Genomic DNA, 13575 nt, shown 5'->3' on the forward strand with positions numbered 1-13575 from the left:
CTCACTCACAAAATCCTCATTACAATGTGGTCTGACAATTTGTTGAACAGGCAGTGAGCTATTATTTTATGCTTGCGTAGCAAATAGAATAGTTTCGAAATTCTTTATTATAATATTTGTATAGAAGAAAATCTATATTGAGGATTAAAACTCATAAGGCCTTATCATTTTTGTCATAATGTCTTATGAAAACTTTAAAATATTGTCAGTATTTATTGTTGTGGTCACTTTTATTATATGTGCATACTGAGATCCTATATACAGTATGTCATTACATAGAGGCAGTTCCTAAAAAAATGCAAAATTTTTAGGAACTGTCTCTAAAAAGGTTTGTCTCTTGTATCTAGATATGTTTATGTTAAGTAAATAGCTTGGAATTTTTTCTGAACAAACCTACAGTTATAGAGGGTCATTTGAGCAGGACTCTTTTCAAACTTAGAGCATCAGTGAAACAGTCCAGATAGCAACAATCTCTCGGATACAAGGACAGAGTGCTGATTCTTTGGTCTCAGGGAATGCAGTTGTATACTATTATTATTATTATGTCTGTATACTGTTATCTTACTATCTTTTGTGTTGGGGAATGTGAGATTACTTGTCTGTGCCTGCAGAATGACTTCAAACACTGCATGTGAAAAAAAACATAACCCTAAAATCAATACACCATGATTCAAACATGAACTACAAAGTAGATGCAAGAGAATGCCTTAACTACTCTCCTACTGAATGCATCCATCTCTGTGCTTCACTAATACAAACACAGGCTACTTTTAACCTTTTATGTAAGGATTATCAATTGTTCAAAACTTACTTTGTTTGTCTTAATAACATTTGCCTTGCTCTTGTCTCTGCTGAACCTGATCTCCATGGTGTCCTGTAGTCTAAGCCCTCTGGTCCGAATCCTGACCTTCCCCTGAAACTGGAACCACTGGTCAACATCACATCATCCATTTATGATGAGATCCAGCAAGAGATGAAGCGAGCCAAGGTGTCTCAGGCTCTGTTTGCCAAGGTGGCAGCCAACAAGAGCCAAGTAAGCCCTTATGTTTGCTTACCCAAATAACTGCTTTCAGTATGCTAATGATACACTTCAAAGCCTTCAAAGCCTACAGAAACAAAAACTTTCTCTTTTTCTACTGCTTGATTTTATGCACTTATGAAAAGGTGATGATTCAAAGTCATTGGGGTGAATGGAGGGATTTGACTGGTAATTATTTGTTTCATGTTAAGGACGCATTTATGTTTAAATTATTACACACGTGCATGATTATCAAAGACACACACTGAGCAATTCCTTTCCACATGAAAGGAAAATAAAGCTGAAAATAACAAATGATGTTAAGCCGTGCTCAATTTACTGTAAGCAAGAGTCTCCTCCTGTGCAGGCGTTGGTATCTGATCAGAGCACGTCTGCACCGGTAAACAACAACACAGGCAGATAGACATGCTTTACGTTGCAGATGTCCATCAGAATGGTTTCCATTCACCCAACCATGACCCACCATCTTGACGTCCCAAGGATCTCATCCTCTATGACTCACAATCACAATCCAATCGCTTCATTGGAGGGATATGCCATTGCACTACTCAGATAGTCCTGATTACTGGCTCCTTTTCACACTGACCTGCATGTGGAGAGATAGACAGTGATGTTCTGATTCAGGTTAGATTGCTGTCCATTATGGACAAGTAGGAATGGTAGAGAAGGTTTAACTGCACAGTCACATGGCTGAAAATAAATTGTTTAACAGCACCAATATATGGGTAACGACACACTAAAAAATGAAGAAATAACTCAGTTTACACATGCATGGCTATCCTTATGAAAACTCTGTTATTGATACATGGATTAAAACATTTGAAAAGGGGGCTGTAATAATGGTGTGGTGCATGCCTTCAACTCCAACTAAAAAGCATGGAATTCATCTGTGAGTGTTGATTAAGGAATATTTTGGAAAACCTCCTGGACCATTTGTGGGTCCCTTTCCCATTTGAGAGCAAAGAGAGATAATTGATTTAGTCAAATCTGATCCCGTGCCCAGCTGCGCCTAATTCTTGCCATGAAATTGTCTGAGTGATGGCAGTGCTGTACCGACCCATTCAGACAAGCACCGTTGTGTGTGAATTTGCAGGTGTGACCACCCCAATCCTAAAATGTGTGTAGAATGTGTGTAAAGTAGTGTTGTGCTGGAGTATGTGTGTATGTGTGTGTATGCATGTGACAGATGTGGTTGGGTCCCACAGGTCTAGGGTCGGTTGGGGGGGTCATGGCTGAACGCACCCATCTGCTGCAGCTGGCCAAGTGGGCCTGGAGAGAGAGAGAGTGAGAGATAGAGAGAGAGAGTGAGAAAGAGAGAGAGAGAGCGCTCTGATCAGGTTATTAACACAGGATGCTGGTAGAGGTTGGATGCCCACAACAGCTGGTATCAAAGACTGGTCTAGTCTAGCAGAGATAATCATATCTCTCTCCATTTCACACTCTCTTTCACATATTCTCATTTCTCTCTCTCTCTCTCTCTCTCTCTCTGTCAATCTCTCTCTCCACTCTATCTGACTACGTATCATTCTACCTCTCTGTCTATATCAGGGTTGGCTATGTGAGTTGCTCCGTTGGAAGGAGAGTCCAAGCCCAGAGAACCGCACACTGTGGGAGAACCTGTGTACAATCCGCCGATTCCTCACCCTCCCCCAGACAGACAGAGACCTGGTATATGAGGAGGAGTCCCGCCACCACCACAGTGAACGTCTGCACACTGTCCTCCATCTACCCTCTGATCCTCAGGTGAGTCTGGATCAAAAGTCAAATTGCATTCATATTGCTAAATCAGAGTTTATGAAAATTTTCAGTGCTGAGGTTTCCTGTTGGGTTGTGGAGTTGATAGAAGCATGAGATTATTAATATATCATGGTAAGAGATCAAGAAAACAGATTTATTAAAGATTTATTGCACAAATTTCCCCTAAATGGTTTGTGATTTACGATATTTTTCCATATTTTTATTGCTGCTGTGGAAGGAAAAAGTGGTCATTGTGATTGTGTTTCATTGTGTGGTTGTGCACACATCTTTGGAGCTTTTGTTTTAATATCAAGGCCTCTGATGCAGGGTCCCTGCCAACCTCTAATAACCTAATACATCCAGCCCCCTTTAATCATAGACACATACACACACACACACACACAAATAGCTCCAAATACAGCACTGATTAAATGGACTTTCCCCTCCTCCAGCCAGGGTCATTACAGTATACACTGAGCACAGTCAAAATTCACACCTACACACATGCACATCCATTTATATATGTAAATGCATACCTTACATAAGGGTACACACATAAATCTATTTTCCCCCAAACAATTTATATTCCCTCATTACATCTGTAGTATTCTATAGTCTACAAAAATATTCTCCTTTTTTCTGTTTAGGTTCTCTCTTTCTTCTTCTTGCTCCAGTTTAGTTTCTTTTTATGGTAGCGGTTTAAGCAGTGTATATTTGTGTGTGTGTGTGTGTGTGTGGTTGTACTTATTTATGTGTTTTGGGCGCAGTAGGAAATGCCCCATTAAGACACACCCTGACAGACAGTACCACCACAGCCCTGATATTATTAATGGCGGGAAGAGAAAGAACACACACGCGCACACACACAAACACACACACACTTGTATACACACGTATACACGTTAGGTGACTCATGGGAATTCACAGTAGTGGGTGAGTATGGTTACTGTACAGTGGCTTTGACCATAAGCTATTACAGAATACTGACCATAAAGGGACTGACACTTTTGGGATGGGAAGCCTGCACCCCGTACCTCAAAGCAAGCCCTAGTGTTATTTTTATTCTTCCTTTTGAACAGACTTTGCGTAATTCCTTTACTACCCTTCATATTCCATAATACACTTTGATGCATAATATTTATCCTTGTGTTGGGCTTCCAGAAAGTTATTCTGGATTATGGTACAACCAGCCCTGTCCCCTGCCAGTGTGTGTTACATTGTTATTGTACAGCAAAGGTGGTTGCGTGTTTCAGCACTCATTGCTGACAGTCTCTTCCATGAATTGAAGTCCTTAGTTTTAAAGTTTAGCTTGACTATTTTCCTTGAAGTCCCTTAAAGTCTCAGTGTTCCATTTCTAACTCTTTATGCTTTTGTGTGTTATTAAATGCTCATCACAGGAAGGAAACTGTGGTCGCTCCATTAACACATTCCAGGTCTCCTCTGACACAGAGCCCAGACAAGCCACCGCACTGAGGACAGAGACAGCTAAAAATACAGCTCACAGGACTCAAACAGCTGTACCCAGAACAGTTGTGTTCTTTCTTTTGCACATGATTTGTTCCATGCACAAAGGCTGTGCTTTTAGATCTGATTCAGCTCTTTTAAAGAAAGGAATCAGTGACCACAATGAGTTTAAGCAGATAAATTAGGTTTTGTATTTTTAATTCACTGTCAGCACAAATTTTAAAAGGTTATGTAGCCAACGATCATAACAAGCACAGCTTTGTCTGTGTGCCTGTCTGTCTGTCTGTGTGTCTGTGTCTGTGTGCCTGTCTGTCTGTCTGTGTGTCTGTGTCTGTATGTCTGTGTATATGCGTGTGTTTGTGGGTGTCTCTCCTGCTGTTGTTTTCTTGACACAGTAATGACGGTCCCTCCCCAGATCAAAATACCCAGCATCCCCTTGGCTCCAGCCAGCCTGTCACCACAGACCACACATGTGTCCCAGCTGCTTGAAGACTCAAATATGCTTACACACTGTACATACACACAATATATATGTACCTACATGAACACAGAGACACAGGTTTTACTCAGTTTGCCATTGTGTGAACAATTAGTCCAAGAGTCCCATACTTCAGGCTTTTTTGTTTACAGTGTCGGTAAGCTTATTCGACAGCTGTCCTCACAGATTCAACATGCCACAGCTATGAACATACATCACTGCACTTGTCCTTGCATAATGTCTGATGGAGTCTGTACCTTTGTCACCATGAATTTATTGCATTCCAGATCAGTTCATGACTTCACTGGAGAGCATATTGTCCTTGTGACTCATGGCACACACAGGATCAACATACACATGGAGCACACACATAATGCACACCTGCTAAGTGCCATAGCCTCCTCAGCACTATTCCTTCCATGTGTGCACAGTGCTCATGGGCATAAGTCCCCCCCCCCCCCCTTGCTCATTTGGCAGGTCTCTCCTTATGAATAATTTCTCTTTTGTTTTTGCTAAATTGGATGATGCTATGTGCTGGGTGCTACTCCCCCAGACCCTGCCATGTGTCCTGACACTCCAACTGACTGATGGAGTAGGAAGGGATAAGATTCTTAAAGCTCAAACAATACACCCTTTTCACTCAGTATTTTAGCTAATAAAATAAGATGATTTCTGATCAGTTTATGATGATTTCTGATCAGTTTATGGAATGTATTGTGTTTTGTCTGTACATATCAACATGTATACACATTTGTAGTGCACATATACTGACTTGTACAGATAAGCACAAAACACATGCTCTCTCTCGCTCTCTCGCTCTCTCTCTCAAAAACAGATACACACACACACAGTAATTCATCTACTCCCAAGGAATTGCAACATGGGAAAAACTAAAACAGAAATTATCATGCATGCCTATAATTGAGGTAGGTGAAGTCATGCAAAAGGAAACTAACAGTAAAATGTCTTCACATCATTACATATTTAATGTCATGATGTGTTAGCAGTGTCTCCAGTGACAAGACAAATCCCCCACCACCCCAATCCTCATTAGAGTCAGCTAAATCTTTCATATTATACCCTAATTCTTCATACTTCTGTGCTGTAATTTGCACTGATTTGAAAGAAGGGCTTTTTCCTTAATGTAGTGAACTCACAGACCAATCCCTGGTTGCAATTTAAAAATGCAGAGAATGGATGAGGTTCAATATTGAATTATGCCATAAGTGCAGAGGGCAGAACACATGTGTCCAAAGTAGACGCTGTGGTTGAGGAGTCGTAGTGGGAGCAGTAAATGAAGTGGACGGAGGGAAAGAGAAGGAATGGAGGGGACTGACTTCATGGCTTTAACGGTGTTAGGGTTGATTTGAAGATGGAGTCATTCTTCTGGTTTGGCTTCAGCTCTCTTCATTAGTGTCCTACTCCATTAGAGGAATGGAGCAGCCTCTTGGATCAGTGGTGTAAAAGACTCTGGGTGCCTCCTAAAACAAGAGAGTTGGGAATTGAACTAGTGCATTTCATGGCTTTTTGCTTATCTTCTGCCACAGTTCACAACAGGCATGAATACAAGTGTAAGAAGTGTTCTCTGTATGTGTATGTATTTGTGCTTGAGGTATAGAGTTTGAGAAGAAATGCTTCATAAGAAATACACTTCAAAAGGGGAGTCTAGGAAAAGTGTATGTGTATTAGTGTGTGGGGGTCAGTGTGTGGTTGAGTGGGTGGGGTGTGTGTGTGTGTCTATGTTTGTGTGTTGCAACTGAGTGCTGTACTGTGTGTGGTCTCTGTAGGTAGGTCAACACACAGATAGCAGTGTTATATCATGTGGCCGGTTTTAATGTTCATGTGTCTCAGCCCCACTCCCATCCCAGTTTCTTAACTCTTTTTGTGGTCTCAGATTGTTTCTCAGAGACATCAAAAATAATATAACAGAGAAAAAGAACTGAAAGAAAAAAAGACAAACATACACACTTCCTGTAAAACACTAGCCCCAGAAAGCCCCCACAAGTGAAATCGGAGCAATTCTGTGGTCTGGCCTGCCCTCAGTATTATTTAAAAAAAATACCCTGTTATTATTGAGTGGAGAGAGCAAGCAAGAGAGAGAAAGAGAGAGAGAGAGTGAATGACTATTATCTTTATGTAGGTCCTTTAATTTTAATGCACCGCAGATTTATAGCTTAGCATTCCAGCGCAGAGGCAGTGGGCACCCCACCCTGGTCATAAACTCAGCAGGACAGCGCCATAGTTTTCGATAGTTCTGCTGTGACATGCTACACCTTCCATAGTTTCAGAAACACTAGTTGCCTTGCACCTCCATCATTTTACTGTTTATGTCAACAACACTATTTACCACACCCTTACCACACCCTTTCTTTCTCTGTTCCATCTTGTCTGCCTTCCTTCTTACTTTCACTCCACTAAATTTCATTAGTTAATGAAAAGACAAGATCAAAACAATATTACAAAGGGCTCCTATGCCTTTGCTCATATCATCTCCATATAATCGAGATGTTTGAAATTACAGATAATGGTAATGGTGTGGGTGGCAACAATCCCATGTTATGTGTGTAATACACTTGGTTAAACAGTCATAACCCATGACAGTGTGGTTGGATATTTACTAGAGGTGACTAGACATTCTGGTCAAGAGCCCCATGGACACTGGGTGAATATTCATTGATGGAAACCTTTGTACTCTGGTGCACTACTTTACTCATTATTCATTTTCCTCTTTTAATGATCTCACTAACCTGATCTTTGGTCTTTCTTATCAGGTTCTCCACAGACAGCCTGTGCCAACATTAAAGGACCACTCTCCCATGCGTGAGGACTCAGTGCCCAACTCTGGAATGGAGGACAACCCTCAGGGTGGTAGTGGCAACACTGGAGGAAGTAGTAGTGTGGCCAAAAAACCCCGCTCCCGCACCAAGATCTCACTTGAAGCCCTGGGCATCCTGCAAAGTTTCATCCAGGATGTGGGCCTCTACCCTGACCAGGAAGCCATCCACACCCTCTCAGCCCAGTTGGACCTACCCAAGCACACCATTGTCAAGTTCTTCCAGAACCAGCGCTACCATGTGAAGCACCATGGCCGACTGAAGGAACTGGGAGCTGAGGGTAGTGGAGTTGATGTCGCCGAGTATCGAGATGAAGAGCTACTCTCTGGCTCAGAGGATGCAGAGTCCAGTGAAGATGGCCATGAGGAAATCTACAGTGGACAAGAAGGTGCCTCAACAGGAGCAGCTGCCTCTTCCTCAACACCAATTTCCACCTCAGGCCAAGAAGAGAGCAAGGACAAGGCTTCATCTCTAGGGTCAGTCCGGCCCAGCTCCCTCCCTTCCTCCAGTTCATCCCCCAGCCCACGAGACCAGGCAGATTATCAGAGATAAAGCATTCTGACCTGGGAAAAAGGGGCACTTTGGGAAGAGGATAGTGGAAGGTGGAACAAGTGGAACACTAAAAGCAGACTAAAAGAATCCGGCACAGGGTCAAATGAAGATTGAATAAAAAAGGACAAGAGTATGTTTGAATACTGATTATAGAAACAAAATGTGTTACGACAAAATAGCTGAGATAAGAGATTAGTAGTTCTAGCAACAGATTAATTGGCATCAGATACTGTAAGTTCTGTCAACGTGATGAAGGAAAATTTAGGTTAGTGGCCCAAAATTGTTGTTTATTTGTTAAAATGGTGCCAGATATCTGATGACACTGAAAGTGGATTTCTTATCTTAAACTGACAAGTGGTCACTTTTACTTGTGGTTTCTCAAATTAAGATGCCAGTAAGTCATAGTAGGAAAATGCTAAGCCAGTGATGTTTCTCCCAAGTCCCTAACACATTAATTGAAGAACTCTTTCATTCCTAACCTATAATCAAGGAGATCATTAGAAACCATTGTCCCACCCTTCCCACCTCTACAGCATTCAGATTAATGACAGTGATTGAGCTTTAGATAAGTTTTAGATGAGCCATGGACATCTACAGGAACCCACACATCTTTACTTGTGTCTGATCAAGGAGCCTGGTGGGTGTCTGCGGCTTCTCTTTTCCTCCCATCTGTGATGGGGAATTCTTTATGTCTCTAAGAGGTGGCTGTGTTTGGCCATTTAAGTGGTTGAATGGATGGGTGGGTGGGTTAGAGGTAGTGATGAGGGCTGGGGTGTATACATCAGCCTTGCTCACTGATTCCACTGTAAATACATGTGGTCTACTGAAATGTCCAGAGTTAGCTTTGCCTCCCCTTTGAAGATAGAGCCATGTCTCCCACAAACAACCACATCATTCCATATAGTCCAATGTGGTGGGACAAACCACCAGCCTGGTACCCATGCACCCATGCATGGACTTCCCTCAACACCTCTGTCAGTCTAAAATTAGTGATTGGTTGTTTTATATAAATACGTGTACATGAGACATCTTGTCACTATGCCTCTTCATACTTTCTTTGCACTTACAATGGCTAGAAGCATCAAGAAAAAACCCATATGTAGGCATCCATTGACTGCTAAAGACAATGTAATGACAGATGAGAGTGCAGTCTGACTGCCTTGTCCTGCTTTTGGCCAAGTTGAGGAGAGTAACATATGTGTCCAGCCACAGTCAACAATCAGTCATTTCACGTGTGGGACTACACCCCTTCCTCTCATCCTTTCTGTCCTGTGAGTCTTTTTCTTACTGGCACACACAGTGTACCAATTTCAAACCACCTACCCCCACACTCCACATCTCTATTTATTGCTATCTATATCCACATTTATTATTATTGTTGTTGTTGTTATTATTGTTATTATGGTTGTTCTTTCTGTCATTGCTGTTATTTTTGGTTGGTTTTTTTTCATGGTCTAATATCAGCTTTTGGCTCAAAGCTGTTGTTTTGGTAATGAAAGACTTTACGAAAGAGGGGAACACTGCCAAAACAGTGAGAATTAGAAGCAGTTACTGAAGAAATTTAGTGAACCCTGTGATATTGTGTACTACCATTTCAATCGCTCCATACTTTTCCCAAAGAAAATGGCAGTAGGTGAGTTGAACCCAAAAATAAGACAAAGCATATGAAAATATACTTTTTTTAAGAAATATTGACAATCCATTTATTGAGCCAGTTAAAACTCTGTATCCTGAATGGAAATGTGTTAATTCACGTCTCGGGAAATGGACTTGTGTACAAAGCAACACGGCTCCTCTGTGGCAAAGCCTCTGTGGATACTATAGCAAAACTTGGATCCAGGGTCCTGATTTGCTTTTGAGAATCAGCTGCTACCTGCTCATTTCTGGATAACAGAGTAATCATCATTGTTAACCTTACACTGACCTTTAAACTGTTTTTGTTCATGAGGTGATGTTTATGTAGATGTTTTATCTATTACAAATGACAGCATTTTCTTTATATGTCTTTGATGTGCAAATCCTAACAAATGTCTCCACTGCAAAACATTCACTCCCATTAACATATCTTAAAAACAGTAGAACAGTTTAGTTTTTGGAGTTATCAACAAAATGCATTCCACGAATTTTAAACAATTGTAAAATTTTAATCAAAACCAGACATTAAAAACTACAGTATATTTTTTACTCGATTGCTTGTAGCAGTATGGATCATTGCTTTCTAGAGATCTACTCTAGGTTCCTGGGCGTGAAGCCTCTACATCTTTGAGCTGGCTATGCAGTGTGACTATGTCTGGCTTATGTTTAGTACTATTCAATTAGAGGCCTAAGGGGGCTGGGGATGTCTAATAAGACATATGCAGGACTGACTATAGTTCACATGGAAGTATTGAGACACACTGAGCAGCCATGCCATACTGCAGGGAGCCTGCTGCATTTCACACTGAGCAAACTGTGACACAAAGAGAATACAGTGTAAAGTGTGGTGTTTAAAACAACTGCTGTCCTGTTTTGTTTACATCACAGTGTGTATCTCCTAGTCAGTGATATTTAACCACTAACCAACACACCTTAATGATGCCATTTATAGCTTTTCCTGGTTTCATCTTGATGGTTTAAACTTGGTTATAAAACTGTGTAAAAGATTTCAAAGCCATTTTTAGCCTTGTTTCAGAGCAGGGCTGGTCTTACTGATCCTGGTTAAAATTCATCTCATAATTTCAATAGAGCCTAATATGCAGTGATCACTCAAATGAAATTTAAAAGTACAGTAAGTAACACACTTGACTCTAAGCTGTATAGTGAATTATTTCTATGCTGCTGGTGGATAAATAGCTTACTTTGGTTCCTGAAGCAATATTCTGTGTTGCCCAAATCACTGTAGAAAAGATTTTTTCCAGCTTGCATACCCTTTAATGTGCAAAACATATCCTGTCAATATGTAATACTGATTTTTCATATTGTTTTAGATTTTTAATGGAAAGCCCTAGATATTCACAGTTTTAAAATAATTGCTAAAATTTGCTTGTTTTGTGACATCCTGAGGCATGTAAAATTTTACAGCAGTCCTGGAATGGCAAGAGGAAGACTTATTTTAAATCTCTTCCTTAAAATGTCAGATATTTGCAGGCTCTCATAAGGGTGTCTAATAACAGAGTACTGATTGTCAGGTCGATCTAAACCTTAATTAAGCCTGTCAATCAGCTATAGCTGTAGGAGGCCAAAGCCCACCCCTACCATTATTATCCATCACCCTCTCATGGCCCCGCCCCCTGCAGCGCCCAGAGAAGTCTGAAACAAGCAGCTTTGATGAGTCTGTCTCTTCTCTGCTCCTAAATTATCCACAGTCCTGGTGAGACAAGTGTGTGCATGCTAGACTGGTGTTTAACCTGCTGCAGGGGTGGCCTCCCACTCACTCAGCTCCTTCATCACCTCCTCCTCCTCCCTGTCCTATACAGAGTTTGTGCTAAGTGAGAAAACAAAGAGGATTCGCAGAGTCCCTGATGAGCGATAGGTCAGGGTCACTCACCAATTATCCGTCTCTTCCGTGACAGGAGTCTCGTCTTTGCCTTTTCAATTTCTAGCACTTTGTCTCATTTTCTCCTTCACCAGGCAAGAGACAATCGCTCTCACTCACGCTGTGCTGTCAGGGTTAACTGGAAGTGATCGTGTCCCCTTGTGGGGAAACAAGTGGTTCCTAGAGAGCATCAAACCTCTCGCCATAGATATTTTTTGAAAATTATTTTAAATAACAGAACAGACAGAAATAGGAAAAGACAGGAACCAGTAAAAAAATTAATCCAGTGATAAAAATACAGATCACAGTTACTAACATGATTTTCACCCACTGACACACACATGTACACACGAATACACTATGTCTCATTCTGCTTCAACTCTTCTTCTGTAGCACTTAAAGATTCATTTCATTCATTTTTGACATTCCTCTGACTAATGGATAAATTGCAGAATGAAGCACTTGGATTTCACTCCCTTGTTTTTGTATTCTTTCGGTGCGCCTTAACTAAGCACAAGGCTCTGTCTGCTTGCTTTGGAGACAAACTGTTTATCCTCATTAACTACAATGTGAATCAGGTTTGCCACTCCAGGATTGGTATTTTTCCTCAATCAAATGGATCATCGTTATCACTAAGTGATAATAAATTATGTGCATTACTTGGCTTTTTGGTTTGTGTGTCTTAATGTTTCGTTTTGTTTTCTTAAATTGCTGTCATTTAAATAAAGTGCATCAATGGATCAGTTGTGTGCCTCTGAATCTTGTACTTCATGCTCTAAGTCAGTTCCTATTTGATCAAAAATGCAAATTCAATTGGTTACGGACCGTAAGCAAACCGTAACAACTGACATTTTACCAAGTATATTTTAAAAGTTCAAAAAGCACAGCGGTTGTCTCTATAACAATGCAATGTTGTCTTTTGCAAAGAGACTAAGTCTTGGGGAAAACGAGTGGTGCGGCCACAAGAACCAAACACGCTTTCATAAAAAGCAACCAAAACAAACCATAATAGGAAAAAATTGTCCATTTGGAACTATGTTACTGGAAATGATCAGTAATGATACAACTTTTTGTAATCATTTGCTGAAGAAGATCTTTAAATAAACCATCAAAATTGTGTGGGCAACTAACCATCACTGGTGACCCCAAAAAAAGCTTTTTATCACATGTTTTTGGATTTCATGAACCCACATGCATATAAAAGGAAACTTTTGAAATCTGCAATATATAAAATTTATAGACTTCCCTTAAAAAGCAAAATACTAATTTGGGCTGCACATTTGCTGGTTAGTCAGCCACTGATATCCCTCTTTTTTGGTGAACTGAGTATTCATTATGCTGTGACCTCTAAATTTGTCTTTATTATAATTATTTCAATCTACCTAGTTTGACTATCACTTTTGTATTTGAGAGGTGGTTAATATGTTTAGCAAAGCCAAGGATCACATGACTAGCTGCTTTTTAGCCTCCATAGTCCCACAATGCCTCCATACAGCCACACAGCCTCTACATAAAGTCTCCCCTCATTCCAAGTCCCTGGCCACCTGCCAGTCCTCCCTCCCTGCCACTGCTTCCTTCTTTTCAAAAGCAGCTTGCAGTGGTGTCCTCTGGTTTTCATTCAGTGCCAGTCCCCCAATCTCCTAATTGAACTTATTATTCGCTCAATTGGCTTGTTTTAACCCTTTCTCCCCTCCAGGTTTGAAGCTGGATATCGTTAAGCTGGGGATTTTTCAACATCCTACAAGGGTATTAAGAGAGCTATACGGGTTTTGATATAAAACCGTAGCGCTGGCAAGAACTGCTGCTGCGTCTGTTAGCTGCTAGCTGCAAGTCAAGCCTTGTTCTGGCACTGTGGCCATGCCAGACCACCCAGAGAGAGGACCATGCAGTTTGTTTTATGGATGATGAATTCTCATCTCAGTCGACATATCAATTGACCTAACATCAGTCGCACTCT

At 40.9% G+C, this 13575-nt stretch overlaps 1 protein-coding gene across 2 annotated transcripts in view; it reads left to right on the plus strand.

Annotated features, from left to right (window-relative positions):
* Window positions 1–12358, plus strand: part of satb2 (SATB homeobox 2) — a 46515-nt gene extending 34157 nt beyond the window's left edge. For both annotated transcript variants that reach the window (XM_026912735.3, XM_026912733.3), the window contains 3 exons: window positions 881–1033; window positions 2588–2782; window positions 7490–12358. In XM_026912735.3, coding sequence (XP_026768536.1) covers window positions 881–1033; window positions 2588–2782; window positions 7490–8104 — 963 coding nt within the window. In that variant the 3' untranslated portion in view covers window positions 8105–12358. The remainder of the gene's footprint in view (window positions 1–880; window positions 1034–2587; window positions 2783–7489) is intronic.
* Window positions 12359–13575: the final 1217 nt, after the last annotated feature.

This window comes from Pangasianodon hypophthalmus, chromosome 5 (genome assembly GCF_027358585.1).
Source record: "Pangasianodon hypophthalmus isolate fPanHyp1 chromosome 5, fPanHyp1.pri, whole genome shotgun sequence".
NCBI lineage: Eukaryota > Metazoa > Chordata > Actinopteri > Siluriformes > Pangasiidae > Pangasianodon > Pangasianodon hypophthalmus.